This window comes from Pteropus vampyrus, unplaced genomic scaffold (genome assembly GCF_000151845.1).
Source record: "Pteropus vampyrus isolate Shadow unplaced genomic scaffold, Pvam_2.0 Scaffold50, whole genome shotgun sequence".
NCBI lineage: Eukaryota > Metazoa > Chordata > Mammalia > Chiroptera > Pteropodidae > Pteropus > Pteropus vampyrus.
The window spans coordinates 5729926-5749049 of NW_011888831.1; the positions used below are offsets into that span (position 1 = coordinate 5729926).

Below are 19124 nucleotides of genomic sequence, written 5' to 3' on the forward strand. Positions count from 1 at the left end.
AAGTGTACATATGTGATTCTCTGTGTGTTTATACATACACAAATACACAGGGTGATGTGCTTGCAGGCTCTGTGATGTGATGTGATGTGTCAGTGTGTGTGTGAGAGGGATGGGGAGTACGTAAGGAGTGGAATACAGGCAGTGATGTGCTGATAGAAATTTAACAAACAGTTCTGGAAAGGAGATCTCTGATTTATAGAGGTTGCCAATTTTGATGGTGTAAATACTCCACTGTGGCTGATTGCAAGCTACTAAGTTGAAGTTACTGAATGTACTTGAAAAGAAATGCTCAGAGTCAGCTCTCACCAGTTAGTACAAGCCACTTCCAGCACACTGCTGGCTGCAGGTTTCCAGTACCATTGTCTTTCAAAAACAGAAAAAAACTCCCAGCTCCTAAAGTTGTGGATATTGCTTTAGCTTTTATTCCGCAATCTATCCATACCTCCCAAACAGAATTGTTCGCTCAACGCTGATTAATTTTTTAGTCCTTTGAAAAGATCATGACTCATCACAGCCCATAGGAATTCTAGAACTGGAGTGGTTTATTTCCTTCAAAATCTACACAATGTTTGGCAAGACCATTTGTTTATTCAGAAAGCAGCCAACAGGATGCTACTGGCCTGTCAGTGACCCACCCTGCCCCTAAAGATTTACCAAGTTTCTGCTGGCCAAACAAAGCTACCAGCAGGCAAGAAGGGGCTCCTTTACTTTTGGTGTCCCCACAGTTATAGCTCTTTGGAAATTAAGTGGCTGCCGAGTTCTTTGGCACATCTATGAATCTCCTCATCTCAAAGAAAACCGGCTCTCTTTAGTCTCCAATGAGGGTCAGGAGGGGCTTCCCTTTAAAAATCCCCCCACCTCTTTCCTCTCTGAAATCCTGTATCCTGAGCCAGACAGGGCTAGATCTAGGCCCTAAGAGGCCTGATGTTTGTATACTTTGGGTGGCCTTCTTTAAGGAAAAGAATACAAAATTACAAATATAAAGCTACTAAGGTCAGGGCCTTTAGAAGGGTCCTGTGAAATCAGGATCTCAAGCGGAAGCTTCATTAGCTTCTAGTAAAAACACCCCTGGAGTCAGACTATCGCTCGGAAGGAAATTGATGTTTGCCTGCCTGCCGTTGGTGAGTGGTGGAATGTCCTATGTTTTTCCTTTTAGATGAGGAGGAAGCTCCAGCACACTGCTCCTCCTTAAAAACTCTGCCTAGGAGCCTGATACTGGAAGATATTACCCCGACGCTGCTGAGGAAGCCATTTTATTCAGCATCACTCCTGCTGTATCACACAGCTACTCCTCACTGCTTGGTACAGAATACACCAGTGAAACCTGTAACAGGCAGAGACCAGTCCTATTGGTCCAAAGAAGTATCTTCTCTAACCCAAGCAAAGCCTAACTCCAGAATCACTGTGGATGAGAAGGGACCTCTAGTGGTCAGTCTCAAAGGTCTCATCACTTCTACCTATTCTCTTAAAGGTGTTCTAGCTTGTCATTTCTAGGGTGTCAATTCTAAGAGGTTGAGGAACTTTTGGTTTAGATATAGCTAGGTTATGGAGGGTAGAATGGCTTTTGCTGAGTGTTGTGTAGAGAATGTAAGGAATATTTTTCTGTTTACGTGCAGACAAAATCTATTCATTTCCTAGCATGATTGAATCCAGTGCTTGTCAAGGAATGAAGGGATGTAGGGGAAACAGAAATGTGACCTCAGCCCAAAGTAATAGATGTTCTGCATTTTGAAAGCAGAGCATTATACTATGGAAGAGTGGATTTTAATCTTTTTTTTTTTTTTAAATCATGCATCTTTTGAGAAGCTAATTAAAAAATCAGAGATTATCTCCCTAGAAAAATACCCACGTGGATGTATACACATACACACACGGACACACAAATGTTTGCCTGCAATTCAGGGACATTCTAAAGCCCATCCACAGTGGTTCAAGAAGCCAAGTTCAGAAACTCTGAAGTAAGGCATTTGGAAAAGGATGTGGTGTGGCAGCCAGGAATCTTGAATGGATTCTAACCCCTGCATCACTTTGGACAAGTCCCTTTAACCTCTCTTGACTTCATTTCCTCACCTATTAAAAAAAAAGTGGAGGATTAGACAGATGTAATAGTGCCAGATAAAAGACAGAACACCTAGTTAAATCTAAATTTCAGATAAACAATGATTTTTTTTTAGTATACGTATATCCCAAATGTTGGCTTTTTTGTGACTTAATGGATAATCGTTGCACAGGACATGCTTATACTAAAAAAGTATTCATTGTTTACATGAAATTCAAATTTAATAGAGTATCCTGTGTTTTTATTTGCTAAATTTGGCAACCCTAGACAGGAGGCCTTTCAGGTCTTGATCCTGAAGACCCTAGTCTAAGACTTTTGGTGATGATTTTTAGAATCCTAATGGAGGATGAGAAGTTAGAGAATCATTAATCACTGTTTAAGCTGGAAATCGCGAAGTCTCATGATTGCTTAAAAGCAGTTTAGTGAACACTATGTTGGATTCTGGATAGAAAAGTCACCATACTGGGTCCCTGCATTGCCCAAGAAACACTCTATCATTGCTAGGCTGTGACTGCCAGATTTCTAGCTTTTCTGTCACTTTAAAACCCTCAATTGCATTTCCAGTGACCTCGCTAGATGACCTTGCTGGTCTATGACCTTCTAGCCATTTGCTGAGCTGCTGCTTCTGTCACATCAAGGTTGGTGACAGCAGATGTGAAGGCTGTAGTTCCAAGGCCTTTAGAGATGACATTGGTCAGCAGTAGCTGTGCTGCCCCTTAGGCCTTTCCTACATTATGGTTGCTTTTTTCAATCCAATACAGTGAGAAGTACTATGAGTCTTGTCCCTGTAGAATCAGTCTCTCATAGAGCAGACTTGTGTATACATTCTCTTCTGGGACAGAGCACCCAACTTGCACCTTTAATTTATCTCTGAGTTAGCATGCTTCCTGTCTCTCCCTCCTATCCTTCCTTTGTCCTTCATTCCTTCGTTCCTTCATTCGTTCCTTCCTTCCTTCCTTCCTTCTTTCCTTCCTTTCTTCCTTCCTTCCTTCCTTCCTTCTGCTATTTCTTGAGTACCCACCATGCACTAAGGACTGTGCTAGGCACTTCCTCTGAGTTGAAAGGCTTCCACCTTTGTCACTCTCATAAATACTTAGTCCTATAGCTTGTGTTTCTCAAAATCACGAGAAATTTGCCTCCATCACAATTCTCAGGCAGACAGATTACCAAAGCACAGTCATCTAATTTGGTTGTTAAAGATGAGATTCCTAAATCTCATCAGAATCAGTGAAAGAAAGGTGCCTGGAGACTCCCCAGGTGCTTCTTATTCTCACCTAAATCAGAAGGCCCTGGCTGCCACTTCTTGGACCCCCTTCTCTGTCCAGAAGTGCATGAGCCTGATGTGGAACAGATTGGTTTGTACTCCCAGGAATTTCCAGATTCAAGGCTGCATTCTTTCTTTCCCTCTGCACTTGAGTTACTTGTGGAAGCTGTGTAGTATTGGACTCTGTTAATACTCCAAACAGCCAACCTACTTAGGTTTAATGGTTAACTACTAGGCTTCACTACTTATGGCGAAATGGTTTCCCCTATTTATTAGGTCCAGGAAAGAATGTTCCAGGGGCGACTTACATGACCGTGGACTTGTCATTTCTTTGACTCTCCAGAAGAGGCACCATGATACCATTTTTAAATTCTGAAATCCCTCTCCAGCACTGATTAAACTCTGACCTGGCTCCTGACCATCATTAGCTTTCTCCTCTAGAATGTAAAACCCTTGAAGACCAGGAGTTTTGTTTTGCTCACCTTTGTATCTCTTTGTGGGATTCAGGGAGTACTATTCATCTTGTAGACGTTACAGATTTGCATAAAACAATTTTCCACAGATGGCAGTAGAGTGATTTGAGAAGCCAAGTATTTTATTAATTCATGATAAAGATATTGGCTTGGATGGCACTGGCATCCCCAGTACTTAGAGTTCTTAGCACATAAAGGATGCTCAATAAAAACTGCTAAATATTTTCCCCTAACATTTTAATTATGAAAATGTCAAATATGCAGAAAAGTGTAAAGAATGATATAATGAACATTTATTTAACCCTATGTAGATTCCAGATTAAGTGTTAATTTCTGCTATATTTGCTTTGTGTACGTATGTATGTATTTTTGCTGAATCACTTGACACTTGCAATCATCATCACATTTAATCCATATATATTTCAGCAGGCATCTCCTAAGAACATTCTCCTAAATAACGGCAATACCATTATCACACGTAAAAATAATTAGCCATTATTTCCTGAAATCATTTAATATCCAGTTATAGAAGTTGATGCTGTAGCCCTATCCACATACCTTTGGCTGGCCTAGAGATCACCTGTAAATAGTTCCTATATATAGCAGGTGAATTCCTAAGTGTCTTTGCCTAAACATTTAGTACTGGACAGAGGGAGTGCACTCTGCTCTCATGGGGCAGGCTGGAAGTGCAAGAGTGTCCCTCAACCAATGATGGAGAGAAATCAGTGGATAAATACCGGAGCTTCCTTCCCCCTCACGAGTTAATTCTGAGGTATGTTCCACAGAACTTGTCAAAGGGCCCACAGTGACAGTTGCCTACAGCAGTAATCTGTTTATTGACACACCCTTTGTTGGTTTTCCTCCCTTCTCCTTCTCACTTCCTTACTATGCTTCCTGAGATCAGCTTTAAATAAATACTCACAGCCAAAGCTTTGTCTTAGGGTCTGTTTTGGAGGGACCTGGAACCAAGTCATCAATTCATTGCTAAATTCATTTTTAAATGATAAAAGTTTAATACTCTGCTCTTAGAACCATAGAGAAGCAAACTCAAAACCTGCTTAAGATGGCTCTTGAAGCCCAGCCAGGAGGAACTGCTCTTAGTTACGGTTCTTACTGGAACAATGCTATAGAGAGGCCCGTACTTATTTATCATGCCCTGTCAAGCCTATGTTAAAAATACAATAGCTACTGCTTATTAAGAGCTTACTGTGTGGCCGCTTCGCATGCTTTATTTCATTTCATTTCATGCTTTATTTTATTTCAATCCTCACACTGACTTTGTAGGGAGGGGCCTATTATTTTCCCCATTGCATTGATGAAGAATCTGAGGCACATAGAGTTAAATAACTTTTTGAAGTCACACAGCTAATAAGAGGCAGATCCCTGGTGTGTTTAACCAATATGCTAAAATATGCAGATAACCACAAATACTATATATTCTATTCTCATATAAATGAGAACAATAGTACTTGTCAGATAAAACTCACATTGTAATAACACCATAAACATATGTGTCTTTTACCCTCAATTGCCAATTCTTATAAGTGTAAAGCAAGGATTCCCCAATCAGGTGAGAGTCTCAAAGGGATAAAACTTTCCCCATCCATGGCTAGCTTGATACAGCTTACACAATGGGTTTGGATTACTAGTAGTAAGTGATACTTTTCCAGCACTATTTAAGTTGTATGGAGTCTTCTAATGTTTTGGTTGCTGTGAAAATCAAACCTCTCCTCAGACTTGCCTCCACCACAATTCTCAGGCAGACAGATTACCAAAGCACAGTCATCTAATTTGAGCATGACAATATTCAGTGAGATGAGCTACAAATTTTTGTGTAAGATCAGGCTTTCTTGGAAAAATTACGTTCCTATTAGTAATATCTGGTCCCACTTCATAACTTAGGTACATATAAACACTTAGATCTTAAGAAAATGTCTCCCAATTATTGTCTTCTCTAAGAATCCATAAAGAGAAACAGACTTTGAACCCACTTTAATGATTTACACGACCTACTGTCATAAAGTGTTCAAATTCAAGTATTATAAAGATGGCAACAGGGAAAGGATTCTCAGACAGAGGAACAATTGACAGAGGAAGTTGGCTCTTAGAGGTCAGCAGGTAAGTGGTCAGACTTTGTCTTATGTAGAAAATAGAGAGTCATGAAAATTAAAAACAAATCAAGTGAGGGAAATTCATTTTGAAAAGTTGCGGTCTTGGTGGGGTGGAAGCGAAAGGTAGACATCAATCTTCCTCCTTAACAGGTTTGCAAGAGCCCTGCCAAGAAATCCATACTTTCAGTTTTTATTGAGAACCTACAGGGGACAGTGCTTGAAACAACTCTATTAATGATCAAATTCTGAAATCATCACTGTTACAATGCTGGGATAGCAATCTTTCTGCAAAATTTTAAAATTATAAAAGAATCAATATTAGTACTAAATACATCTTATTGAAAGATTAATGCAGGCTTGCCAGCCAGAAAGGGTGAGCCTGGCAGGGATGATACTTGTTCCTATCAGGACAGGCCCGGCATGGGGAGAAACAGAGCAGGCCCAAAGAAGTCATAGGCATGTTCCAGCTCTTGAAAGTTAATATAAAACTCCAAGTTGCTAAGGTCTGTGGAGTGGCCAGGGACTGAAAGGGATTAATGGCAGTTTCTTAAAGGAAAAGAATATTAGTCTAGGCAGTAGGATGGTAAAAAACATGGTCTTGAGAGTCCTGGGTTCAAATTTTAGCCCTGACATTTACTGTCTTTGGGACCTTGAGCAAATTATATAATTTCTCCAAACCTTTAGAAATGACCTCACGGAGGTTGTTAGGGGCTTAATTGAGATTTGAATAATGTATGTAAAGTGTTTAGCACAGTGTCTGTTGCATGGCTATATTTACAGTGGTACTCTTGAAAGAAAATAATATGACTTTTTAAATTTTTTTAACGCCTACAGCACCTGGTATTCCCAGGTGACCTCTCATCCAAGTACTAACCAGCCCTGACCCTGCTTAGCTTCTGAGATCAGGCACATTCAGGTGGCATGGTAGACCAAAGAAAATAATAAATACACATTTTTCTAGATGGAAATGGAGAATATTTTAGGGAGAGAGATGGCAGCAGCCAAGACACAGAAGAAGGGAGAAAAGAGGCCTTTATTACTTATTATTTTCAGTCTACACTAGGTCAAGGGGAAGGAGTTTTATGAGGGGGACAGTAGTGGAAGGATGGCAGAAACCATTAACATGTGTAAGACTAGAGAATATGTTGCAATTGAGTCTTTTCTAAGGTACAAAGTATTGAATCTACGGGATTTGGAATAGTCTCAAAAACTCTTGTTAGTAGAGGGCACCTTTACAAAAATGACCCAAGAGAGGCTTTCAAAACAAGATTCACTTTGTTCAGCAGAGACTTTCTGAGAATGACGCAAGTTTCATTTCTCTTTCTGATAAAATGACAGTCTCAATTTCTCTAGGGAAGTCTGGTTTTACCTTCCCCAGAGCTGCCCTGTAGCTTCCCTATATCTTATAACTTATTTCCTTGTGTTTTTCTTTTTTGTTGTCTTAAAAAATATATCTTAATACCAAAAGTACTTTGAACTGAAGTAGTCAGAACAGGATTGTTTAAAAACTAGAAATAATACCGTTATAATTGGGATGATTCGTCTGGAACTTCATTGTAGGTGCATAATAGATAAGAAAAAGGTTCATAAACCCAGTGTAGACTAAAGTACAGAAATAACTGCACTCTTCCCCCCGACAGATCTGGCTCAAATTCATTAAAGATGGCATGGAAGAGCAGTGGACTAATGCGAATGCGCAGCTATCTTCTCTTAGTGATTTTATTTCTGCCGCACGAGATGACCTGTAAGTTCATATTCTTTTTGGCCTCTTTTTAAATAAAGAAAAATTTCAGATTAAAAAAATGATGAGTGGGCATTGGGACTATCCAAAATTAAATTGAAATGACTACATAGTTAGTATAGCTGAGTACAAGAGTCAAATAACATAATAAAAAATTAAATGGAAAAATATTTTTATGGTTCTGATATTATAAGCAGGGCGAAGGATTCTGTATTCTATTCTCTCCAGAGCCACAGCCAGAATTTTTCTACATTTTAATGCATTTCATTACTAATCATATCCAAAATAATCTTCTGCCATTTATTTGAACATATCACTTACACAAAAATTTTTCCTGCACTTGCTCTCCACCCCAATCTGGAAGTAGCTTTCTCTGGCCCCAGACTTCAAAAGTAATACATAGTCATTGTAAAATAAATTAGGAAATATATAAAAGAACAAAGAAAATTAAAAATCTCCCTAAATCCCATTGTCCAAAGATAAACCACTCAACGTGTATATTCTTCCAGATTAAAAAAATACTAGGCAGCCATCTAATTATTTCCTCTAGTAGTTTATGCTTTTTAAAGGAAAAGCTAACATGTTTACAGAATATATTAACCAATATGATGTAGGGGGCAAGTTTGTGGCAGCTAAAGTAATTTTTAGCTTTTGCTGCTTGCTTCTGAACCAGGAAAGTAAAAACTGAAATTCAAATATGTTACTATACAATGAATGGATTTCTAAAAATCAGAGATGAAAATAAACTAGTATATATCCCGATAATCCACCCCACAACAACTTGTCTACCCCACAAACCACAGCTGTTTAAACATCTTTTTATTTTACTACACTGCCAAAACAATATTAAAACATCAGAAATGCAGGACCAAATCCTATCATCTAATCAGAATTGTTTACCCATATGCATATTCAATGTTGATATATTTACAGTAATATTAGAGATGCAGTTTACATTCTGCCTATTTACCTAATGTTACATCTTAAATATTTTTCCATTTTGCTGCAGTCCTTTTTCCTTTGTATTTCCCTACTCCCATCCCCTTACTTTGCTATTTCCAACCCCTTGGGGTAAACAAGTCCGGTAAGTATTTCTCTACTTTTTTCTCTGTTTTTATCAATCTTATTCTATATATATAGATAGAAATTTTCCCAACACTTTTCTCATAAATGTGTGTGTGTGTGTGTGTATGTGTGAATGGGGTAGTTCTGTACATACTGTTTTATAACCCTGTGGTTCTCAAATTTCGCTGCACAGTAGAATTGGTGGAGGGGCTTTTAAAAAACCCAATACCCAGGTTGCAATAAACAAGAATGTCTGGGGGTGGGGACATGGCATCAGTAAGTTTTTTAAGATTCCCCAGGTAATTCCAACGTGTGACAAAGTTTGGTAACCATCATTTTAACCTTTTCCTTTTTTTAGTCAATAACACATTATAGATCTTTTTTCCTTGTAAAATCATATAGATCAATATGACTGTTTTTAATTGTTGCAGAGTATTCCATTGTACTGATGTAACATAATCTGTTTATGGCCATTTAGATTGTTCACTCTATCTTAATAGTTTCTTCCTGCACTCCCAGGTTCTGTTTTAACTGTGAATGGTAAAACTGAGAACTACATTCTGAATACTCAGCGTGGCTTCCAAGAATCTCTGAACTGTGCTGTTCAAAACCACACTAGAGAGGAAGGACTTCTCTGGTACCGAGAAGAAGGGACAGTGGATTTGAAATCTGGAAACAAAATCAATTCCAGCTCTATCTGTGTCTCTTCCATCAGCGAAAACGACAACGGAGTCACCTTTACCTGCAAGCTGCGGAGGGATCAGTCGGTGTCCATCTCAGTGGTGCTGAATGTCATTTGTGAGTAAGGGGAAAGAAACTGTTAGTCAGTCTGTGTTGTCTGCACTACATAAAGTGGTAGTTGAAATCTGGGTCTAACGAGTGTAAGCATTTTTAACATTTGCTTGATATTGCCAAATTGCCTTATTTATGCTCCCACAACAAAGTGTGAGAGTGCCTATTTCCCCACACCCTCATGATCACTGAGTTTGAAATTTGCCAGCCTGATAAGAAATTTATTTTTATTTTCTAAATTAAGAATGAGAGTGTTCATCTTTTTATAAATATATCTGCTGCTCATGTTTAAAACCCCCAAAGATGAAACTCTTTGATGGCTGGGTTCTAGAAATTCGTAACCCATTGGTGGAACCCTATGGGGTTAATGGGTCCTTCAAATGATTTTATGTAGGTGATCATGGTTCAGGTGGAAAAGCTGATTCTACATGAGGGTAGTGTGGATGGCGTGATAAGGGCGATGTGGGATAAGGTGGTAATACGGTATGATTGGTAAAAAGAGCTCTGGACTCAAGCTTAGCAAACTTTTCTGTGAAAAAATTGATGCTATTGCCCCTGAGATTAAAAGGATGAAGAAAATGTGGAGGAATCCAGCTCTGGCAAATACTGGCATCCTGCAGCTTGCATTTCCAGAGTGACTCATTTGCTTGTTTCTGGGCAAAGAAGCTTTGTTTTTTACTTTCTATAAATTAATAAAATGTGATTTTTAGCAAGCTTCTTCCTGCCTACTTTGATAGTATACTGTCAGTGGACCTTGGAGGTCTTGTAATCTCTATAAAATGACAGATGAAGAAACTGGGGCTCGGGCTGGGCCCGAATTATCACAGCTGGAGTTGGGAACAGAACACAAATACCTAGGCTCCTAATCTACTATTTTTCCCATTATATCTATGTAAGAGAGACATGGCAGAAATGCCGATAATACGATTTGGTGGCTTTAAAAAATGATTTTCAGTTTTCTAACCTGAATCTACATTTAAAATCATCTTTATAACAACCTCCTAAATATTGTTGTTGCTAAGCACATATAAAAAACAACTGGTCTGTGACTCATAGTGTTAATAACCGACACAAACACATTAATCAATAAATCAAAATGAGCACTTCAAAAGTGACAAGAATAGCATGTACAATCCTGAGAAAGTATTATTATTGTTATGAATAGCAGTTGATAATACACTATTTGGGGGAGTGTATACAGAAACAGGTCTTTCATATGTTGTTGCTGAAAGTATAAATTGAGATTACCTCTTTTGCAATATCTATCAAAACTTAAAGTGTGCCTGCCCTATGACTCAGCATTTCTACTTCTGGATGTTAACCTTGGAGAAACACATGCACATGTGCATGAAGAAACATATACAAGGAATGTTTATTGAATCATTTTAAAATATTTTAAAAATGAAAAAACCTAATGTCCATCAAAATAAAATGATTAAGAGTCATATACTATAACACTTTAAAAGCAATGGGCTAGGTTTCTATGATTCAATGTGGATATATCTCAAAAATATGCAAGTAATTGAGAGAATGAAGTCTTTTATGTAAATCCTTCTCACCCTCCTAAAACAATACAATATATTTCCTAGGAGTACCTTATACGTATAAAAAACTAATTTAATAAAAGATCTGCAAAGGTTTACATCAGACTCATAGCAGTGGGTATTTCTGGGAAGGGGGTCAGGAAATGATGAGGATGGAGTCAAGGAGAACTTTAACTATATCCGAAATGAACTAGTTTTTAAAAAGGGAATACTCATGTACAGCTAATATGCATAAAAATTAATTTAAAAATTTTAAATAAAAATGAACAACTAATAGGACCTGTGGAACTGGTTGGGACTGGTATATTTGGCAATTATGTTCTCTATTCTAGCACCTTCTTACATATCCAAATATCATATAACATCCTTGGATATGGATATGGAATTCAAGCTCATTCCAAAGAGCAACAAAATGTCATTCTTCTGGGAGAGTTATTAATAGCACAGCCTACACAGGGTCTAATTATTCAGTGTTCAGATTATACAAGCTCCTTTCTTCCTCCTTCTCTGCCTTCATCTCTTTCCTACTGCCCACTTTTCAAGCATTTTATTACACTTTTGTACCTTGGCCAGAAAATGCAAAGGGCATGGAAAAGAAGGGAGAATCAGCTCAGCCATTTCTCCCCCTAGGTGTTAGGGATGCAGGTTGGAATTATTTGTGAAGGCAAATGGGTTTGACTATCTATGGGTCTACAACTGCCCTTATCATGGCGGGAGTGGAGAATTGCTCATGCAGAGGGATGAGAGGGACTCAGAAGGCCACGCTCACCTTCCAAAATGCCAATGTTGTTACAACTGGAACACCTTCTGGAAGGAGGACGTTATTTATGGAGGATCGTTGAGGAAATGCAAATATGCATTGGTAAATATGTGGCTAGGGCAAATGTGGTTAGATACATGTGAAAATAGAGGGTGTGAGACCCCCCAAAATCACCACCAGCAGCAGCACCACGATAATAATAGTACTAACTAGCACTGTGGTAAATTCTTTACAGGCATTATCTCATTTAATTTTCACTGCAATTCATGAGGTAGCTATTATCTCATTTTTTAGATGAGAAAACTGAGTAGTTACTTAGCAGTTAAGTAACTTTCTCAAGGTCATAGTAAGTGACGTAGATGGAATTAGGGCTAACTGCAATACCTGCTTTCTTAATATTATACTGTTTTATCCAACACTAGCACAAATTGGTTTATTAACTCTCAGAGAGCAAATACCGAAAGCTTATACGCTTGAGGAGTGTAACAAATTGTCTACTTGGCACAGAGTCATCATTATATATATTTGTTTCACTGTTTGTCTTCCCCACCACATTAGAAGTTCTATGAGGTTTGGAACCGATGTATGTTTGTTTGTTTGTTTGTTTGTTTGTTTGTTTTTATCATTGTATCCTCAGTTCCTAACCCAGTGCTTGGTATACAATAAATAAGTATTCAATAAATTTTCATCAAATGAATCAATAAGTACATGAAATAGACTGAAGAAAGATCTTGAACACTGACAGTAAACTGTTGTTTATCTGCTAATGAAACCTAAATGCTTGAGTCTTGCAGTTCCTCCTCTCCTAAGTGGAGATCAATTCCAAGCAGTTGAGGAAGGCAGTGATGTGAAGTTGGTTTGCAATGTGAAATCCAACCCCCAGGCTCAAATGATGTGGTACAAAGGCAGTAGCATCCTGAATTTAGAGAAAAATCATCACCAAGTCCAACAGACAAGTGAGTCTCTTCAACTGTCAATCACCAAAGTCAAGAAATCTGACAATGGAACCTACAGCTGTTTTGCAAATTCATCTCTGAAAATAGAGACATTGGACTTTCACCTCCTTGTCAAAGGTAACTCCTTTTTAAAATAATATCCAGCACAATGCAAAACTAAGATCAAATGCTCAGTAAATATTTTTCATGACAACGAATGATTATTAAAGTTGTGATTAGCAGCTAGGATTTTCTTTGAAGAATTGTCCCGATCCAAGGAGTTTTCCACTAAGAATTGTAGTCCTTCCTTTTAGGAGAAATATGCCCATTCTATATAGGACACTGCTTTTTGAACAAAGATCCTTTTCTAGAACCATGTGGAGGAGATGATTCTGGTTGGCTTTTATGTAGGAGTATTTCCATGAATTCTGGGCAACAAGGTTTGTAAGAACTGGACTTTCAAGTTCACAGCCTAATGACAAACACGTAGAGAAAAAAAGATACTGACTAGATAAGAAAATGGATCTCTAAAATCACTCCTTACTCTGAAATTGAAACCTATAGGCTAATCAGAAGAGGGGGTAGGAGGAAATGGAGGTAAAAGTTCTTTATCTCGGCTTCATGTTTCATCTACCCAGGTCTATAGCCCTACAATACAGGGAACAAATGAACTCTAACTGTTTTTCTCTCCTCATATTCCTTTTTCATATAAAAAGAGAGGCAAGATACTTGATGTAGCAGATGCAGAAAATGCTCATGCACATATTTCCTGGTCTAGAGACAGTTTGCTAGGAGCAACCAAACAAGTCGAGGCTCCCATATCTTGTTAGAACATTATTTACTTTCTTTTTTGCCTCCCTGTGCTCACTCATTGCCTTTCTTGCCAGTTCCCAAGAAGCTAACTGAACACCTGCCAGAAGTGTTAGAATGATGTGATAATAGGGCTTCTTATTTCCTCCCCTTCATGGGGTCTAGGACACCAATAGAGTGGCTGCTGGGGAGAAAATACCTGCTGCTGGTTGAATGCCCATCATTGTGATTACTGGTGTGTTCAGTTGTTTGTCTTGCAGAGCAGTGACAGTATGCCAAGAAGCTACTTGCTTGAAAAACCAAACCCACAAATGACCTAAGTATTCATGGGTTAGAATCAGTGGAATAGCACCATATTGAAGCCTGTGGCTATTCACCTCCCCCAAGACCACAAAAGCCTGGTTGGTGGTGGCCTCAGGCCATGCCATTCTAACTGGTTTTAAAGACCACACAGAGACTAGGGAATTATACCATCTCTCTTGATTAAGAAGGAATCATGATTGCTCCATGTCACATAAAAAATATACAGCTTGTGTGGCAAACAGGATGCCAGCTTGACAAATTGGCTTCAGAGGGGCAGAATCCTGTTTGGGGTGGAGCTCTTCCAAACCAGCTTGTTTTTCTTATTTCTTCCTGTTTTACTACTTTCTAGGTTGTTGGCTGCCTTTGCAATATAAGCACTCTGCTGCTGGTAGTCAGGCTAAATGCCAAGTTTGTCATGAGCCACTCTCAGCTTCACAATTCTACGGGGTAGTTTCTAACTTAGGTCATGCAGAGCTGGAAATGGTATCACAGATCTTTTATTTTCCTTTTTAAATATTATTTATTTGTTTGTTTTTATTTATTTATTTATTTATTTATTTTTACAGATCTTTTCTTGATTATCTGGTTACAAATAAGAGAGTAAAACAGGGCAAGGGGAGAGATGCTATTACACTTGCTAAAGTCACTTTCAACTGAAATTTGGAATCCAAAGTGAGCCAATGAGTCAGGCAATTTATTTAAGTTTGTTTATGAAGTGAAAGCTGTCGCATGTAGCTTCATTTTATTCAGCTTGGTAAAAATATTCCAACTTGTTACTGAATCCTGATTTTTTCCCCCTAATTGTCCCACTGTTGCTGCCCTTTATTTTGATATCTTTCCTTGGCACTGCAAGTAGAGCGGGTTCCCAGTAAGATGAAGGCCCTTTGGAGTGTCCCAAGGCTAGCAATTACAGAGCCACAGCATATGAGAAGGCCCATTGAGCAGAGTTTCTCCAGAGGGTTGATGCAACCCACACCCTCATGAGAATGATTTTTAGCAACAACCAAAAGGGAGCAAGAGTAAAGGATGCTTAATCCATTTACTCTCTCAAAATTGTTTTGAGCAGGAACTGGACAAAAATGAAGAAGAAAACAATTAAAAGGTAACTGGTTGATGTGTCATACAACTATGGAGGAATAAAACTTACTTTATAATCTTGAGGCATATAGGGCTTGGACTGTAAAATTAGATTTATCAAAAGTCTCCTTCTCCATCTCCTCCCTGCCTTTTACTCCTCATATACTATCTCTTGACTCTGTGTCCTTTATATCAATCTCAATCTGTAGTTTTTGTCTGTTTAATGTCTGTCTCCTCCACTCAAATACAAGTTCCACAAAGGCAGGAACCTTCCATGTCTGCCCCATTTTTTTCAAGGGCAAGCACAGCACCTATCACACAGTAGTCATTCAGTAAATATCTATTGACTGTATTTCTTCCCCATAAACTCAGCTGTACAATAAATAGTACTCTTTATTTTCTATAAATTCCTAAAATTTTTATTTTAACCACTATTGGAACTCCTTCCCCTCCTTGGATGACATCAGAATACAGGGACTTAGGGTGATTTAAATACCTTTGTTGACCTTAAATACTCTTACTTTTGAAACTTTCATCCCATATCATATCAAACATAGTAAAACAAAGCATATTAAATATACGTTTCTTCTGTAAAAATTTTGAAAAGATTTTTATAACTTGCCTATATTTTGAATTTTATTATAAATAAATTATTAATGTGGTTCTTAAGGTTTAAACATAACTATAACTTAACAGTTGGGTTATAGTTAACAAAGAGTTATGTTTTATTGATTTTTTAAACATTTATTAATTTTGATTTATCTTGCCATTTTTTACGTATTTTGGAGCCAATACTTTTTTTCAGATCTCAAGTGTTTTCAAAGGCTCTTAGAAAGCTTGCAATTATAGGCACCTGTGCCCATAGTGCCTGGTGAACAAAATAGCTCTGAGCCTACCTGGTGTTCAGAAAACAAGGAAATGGGCTTTCATTTCCAGGTTGTCATGGTTGCTACTGATCTCTTCCTAGTCCAAGTTAGAAGTAGACTCTCTGTTCTTCCACGTGAGTTAAAGAGGTGTGACTATTCTTTGGCAAGGTTGGGAAGGCTGGTGCTTAGAACACTGCTTCCTTAAAGGCATCATGCAGCCACCTTCTGTAATATTTTGTCACCTTCTTGGGGCACTATCACGGTACAGCTACAAGGGTCCTCACTGCTCCTGGGGGCCACAGACCTCTCTCCTCTTAGTCCAGCAGGCTTTTTACCTTTTCTCTTCTTGCTCTTAAAGCTCTCTTTCTACCTCTCAAAATCTTTTGGGATTTTCAAAAGGCAGGCCATTGACATCGGCCTACTTCTGCTTTCTCCATGGCAAAAATTATGAATGAAGGAAGCACAAAAGGTCTGACGTCCTGTTTGGGAGAGTTAGTCATACTATCATAGATTAACCATCCACAAAGGAATGGATTCATGAGCTGTCTCTACCAGTTATTAATTCTATGACTTTGCAAAAGTAAACTAACTTCTCAAAGTCCCTGGTTCCTTGCCTGTAAAATTGCAAATAATAATACTTAACTTTGGGGTTGTTGGGAGGATTTAATTAAGAGGATGGTATATGTAAAGTGCAAGGCAGCATGGCTGGGACATATTAGAAGTACATAAATTAGAAGCATATCAGTGTGAGTTCTCATTCCCTGTGTTTGCATTTTCAACAGACAGAGCTGTGGCTGTACCAGTAGAACCCATTATTGCTGCAAGTGTTGTGGTCTTTCTGACACTGTGCTTTGGACTGATTGCTAGAAGAAACAAAATAATGAAGGTATTTAAGTATTCTAAACTATTTTAGGTAAAAAGTTATCTCAATAAAGGTAGAGAACTAGCTATATAAGTGACTAGAGTTAGGAGCCATACTTGGACAACTTAGTCTCTCTACAATGAGATCTAACATGGAAGTTGCTCAAGGGAATGAAAAAAATTGTATGTATATTATGAATACAGATTTATGAAGAATAGAAGTGCATATGGATAAGCCCTGTAGGAAAATCGCTGTGGTGTTAGGGGTAGGGGATTGGGAGCTGATTTTTCTACCTTTTATTTTCTCTTTATTGTTGTTATGGTGACTTTGGTATAATATATAAATATAGAAAGCATCTGCTCTGGATTCAGAGATCTGCATGAAAAAGATGGCACTTGCCACTAGCCTCTTGAGTACAACCATAAGCCCTGGATGTGGTGGGCTAGAGTTTGAATTGTTGAGTAGTTAACCTTGTTGGTTAGCATGATGTAGAGTGCATGCATACGTAGGTTAATGCCAGGTATTTGACTCCACCAGTTAATCCATTGGCAAAGGGAGTCAAATATGGCAGAAAACCTCTTAGGAAAGGCCAGTGTGGCTGAGGCTGAGTTCATTATCCAGCAAAAGTCATTCTCCATGAAACATACAGTTACTGGGTGTTATTCAGGACAACACGTCTCCCAAGAAGAAATCCACCCATCCCTTGTTCCAACCCAAAGCAAATTTTTCCTACAAAAAAAGAAATGCTCAACTCCTTAAGAATCCTGGAAGCATTTTGATTTAAGAATTACATCTTCTCTATGTTCAATAAAAATGATTAATGTGGCCAAAGAAGTAAGACCTGGAGTGCAGAGGTGGCTGTAAATATTTTATTGTTGCTATGTATTGGTGTGTATTTTTCTAGTTAGGAGATTAACAGACATTTGAGTTTCCTGTCCCTTGAGCCACCTTGATGCATTCAAAATGTTTACCCATGGGATTTAGAAAGCAGGCAAATTTATTGCCCTTGTGTTTGCCTTTAGCTCTGCATAAAGGGTCAAGATCCTCAAAGAGAAACAGCTTTGTAAGTAAGTATTCTGGGCTGGGGCCAATGATTTGTCATAAGCAGATGGGTAGCAATGGTATGCATCATAAAGCCCATCCCGGGCAAATTCCTCCTGAGATGGGAGGTGCTGGAAGGTGAAGGGGTTCAGAGGAGAATGGAATAGTGGAGGAGAATTTGCCTCCACTTTAGAGGAAGGCAGGTTGGAAGGTTTTCTAGAACTGAGAATACTTTTGGTCTTAAGCCTACTTTCTCTTTAAGCAATTTTGGGGCAATGCTTGTGCAACTGCGTTTTATTGCTCTATAATATACATATAGCTACCCCAAGGGAAGCTACTGCTGCATTCTCCTTCACAGCAAGGTCAGAAGCCACATTCCTCATCCTAAATCCTGCCTTCTCTTTGGAGCTGCCTTTGGTCTATTGGCTCTGGCACGTGTGAAGTGGGCAGTGGGTAAAAAGAACATAGGCATTCTTTCCAGGAGTATGAATTTTATTTTTAATTTTTTTATTGCTATGATTATCATTATAATTAATTTCTTGGTTGATTTCAGATGAGGACACTGAAATGGCATCTAATACAGCAAGAATTGTCTATCAGAACCTCCTTGATTTATGTAGTCCCATCTGTATTTATTGCTATTATTAAATTCACTTCTGTCAAATTGTCAGAGATTATGAAGAAGTGTTTCATTAAGTACTTAACAGTAGTTGTTATGAATAATTTAATATACTTTCAGAACAGTTTTAGGGAGAAAGCTGTTAAGAATGAAAAGATTTTATTAAGTCTTCTTCTCGAAGGGTATGTTATTTGAGATTCATTCCAAAAAGGTAGGTAATCATTTACCATTTAGAATATATTTTTCTAGGTAAGAGATTAACACATCAGTGCAACATACACAAAAAATATTGGGGAGGGAGCAACACAGAGTGATAAATTTTTAAGTGGCTAAGGGAACATGTAAAAAATATCAATTATCATCTACCGTCACTGTTGTTTTAGAAAAGAAATGTTTTAGAATTGAAAAAGGAGGGATATAATCTCAGAATGTAAAATATTCCCTTAAATGGAAGACATTTAATATTAAAAACTTAGCATATGTCCTTATTTTCGTGGTTGACAGTCACAAACTTTGTGAGCTTTATGTAGTGATGAAGATGAGAACAACAGGAGACAGGGGCTGGTCAGCGTGTTTATTTACAAGTATCCTTTGCCTCCTTTTGCATAGTTATCTACATAGATCTAGCTATATCAATTATGAGTCAGCCTGTGCTCTTCTCATATACCTTGTAGCTCTTTTATAATTTATCACCGACTTTCTCTGCTTCCATTCTGTCTTCATTTTGTCCCCCATAAGAGTCTCTGCTTTATTTTCCCACACAACTGGCCCAGGTTAGGAAGAAAAGCAGACCTGGCTAGAA

At 38.2% G+C, this 19124-nt stretch overlaps 1 protein-coding gene across 1 annotated transcript; it reads left to right on the forward strand.

Moving 5' to 3' along the window:
* The first annotated feature begins 7569 nt into the window (after positions 1–7569).
* On the forward strand, positions 7570–18292 carry TMIGD1 (transmembrane and immunoglobulin domain containing 1). The gene is made up of 6 exons (XM_011359908.1): positions 7570–7651; positions 9233–9511; positions 12604–12882; positions 16583–16686; positions 17685–17729; positions 18257–18292. Exons 1-5 carry the CDS (start codon positions 7570–7572, stop codon positions 17727–17729), a joined length of 789 nt encoding a protein of 262 aa, XP_011358210.1. The 3' UTR covers positions 18257–18292.
* The last annotated feature ends 832 nt before the right edge of the window (positions 18293–19124 follow it).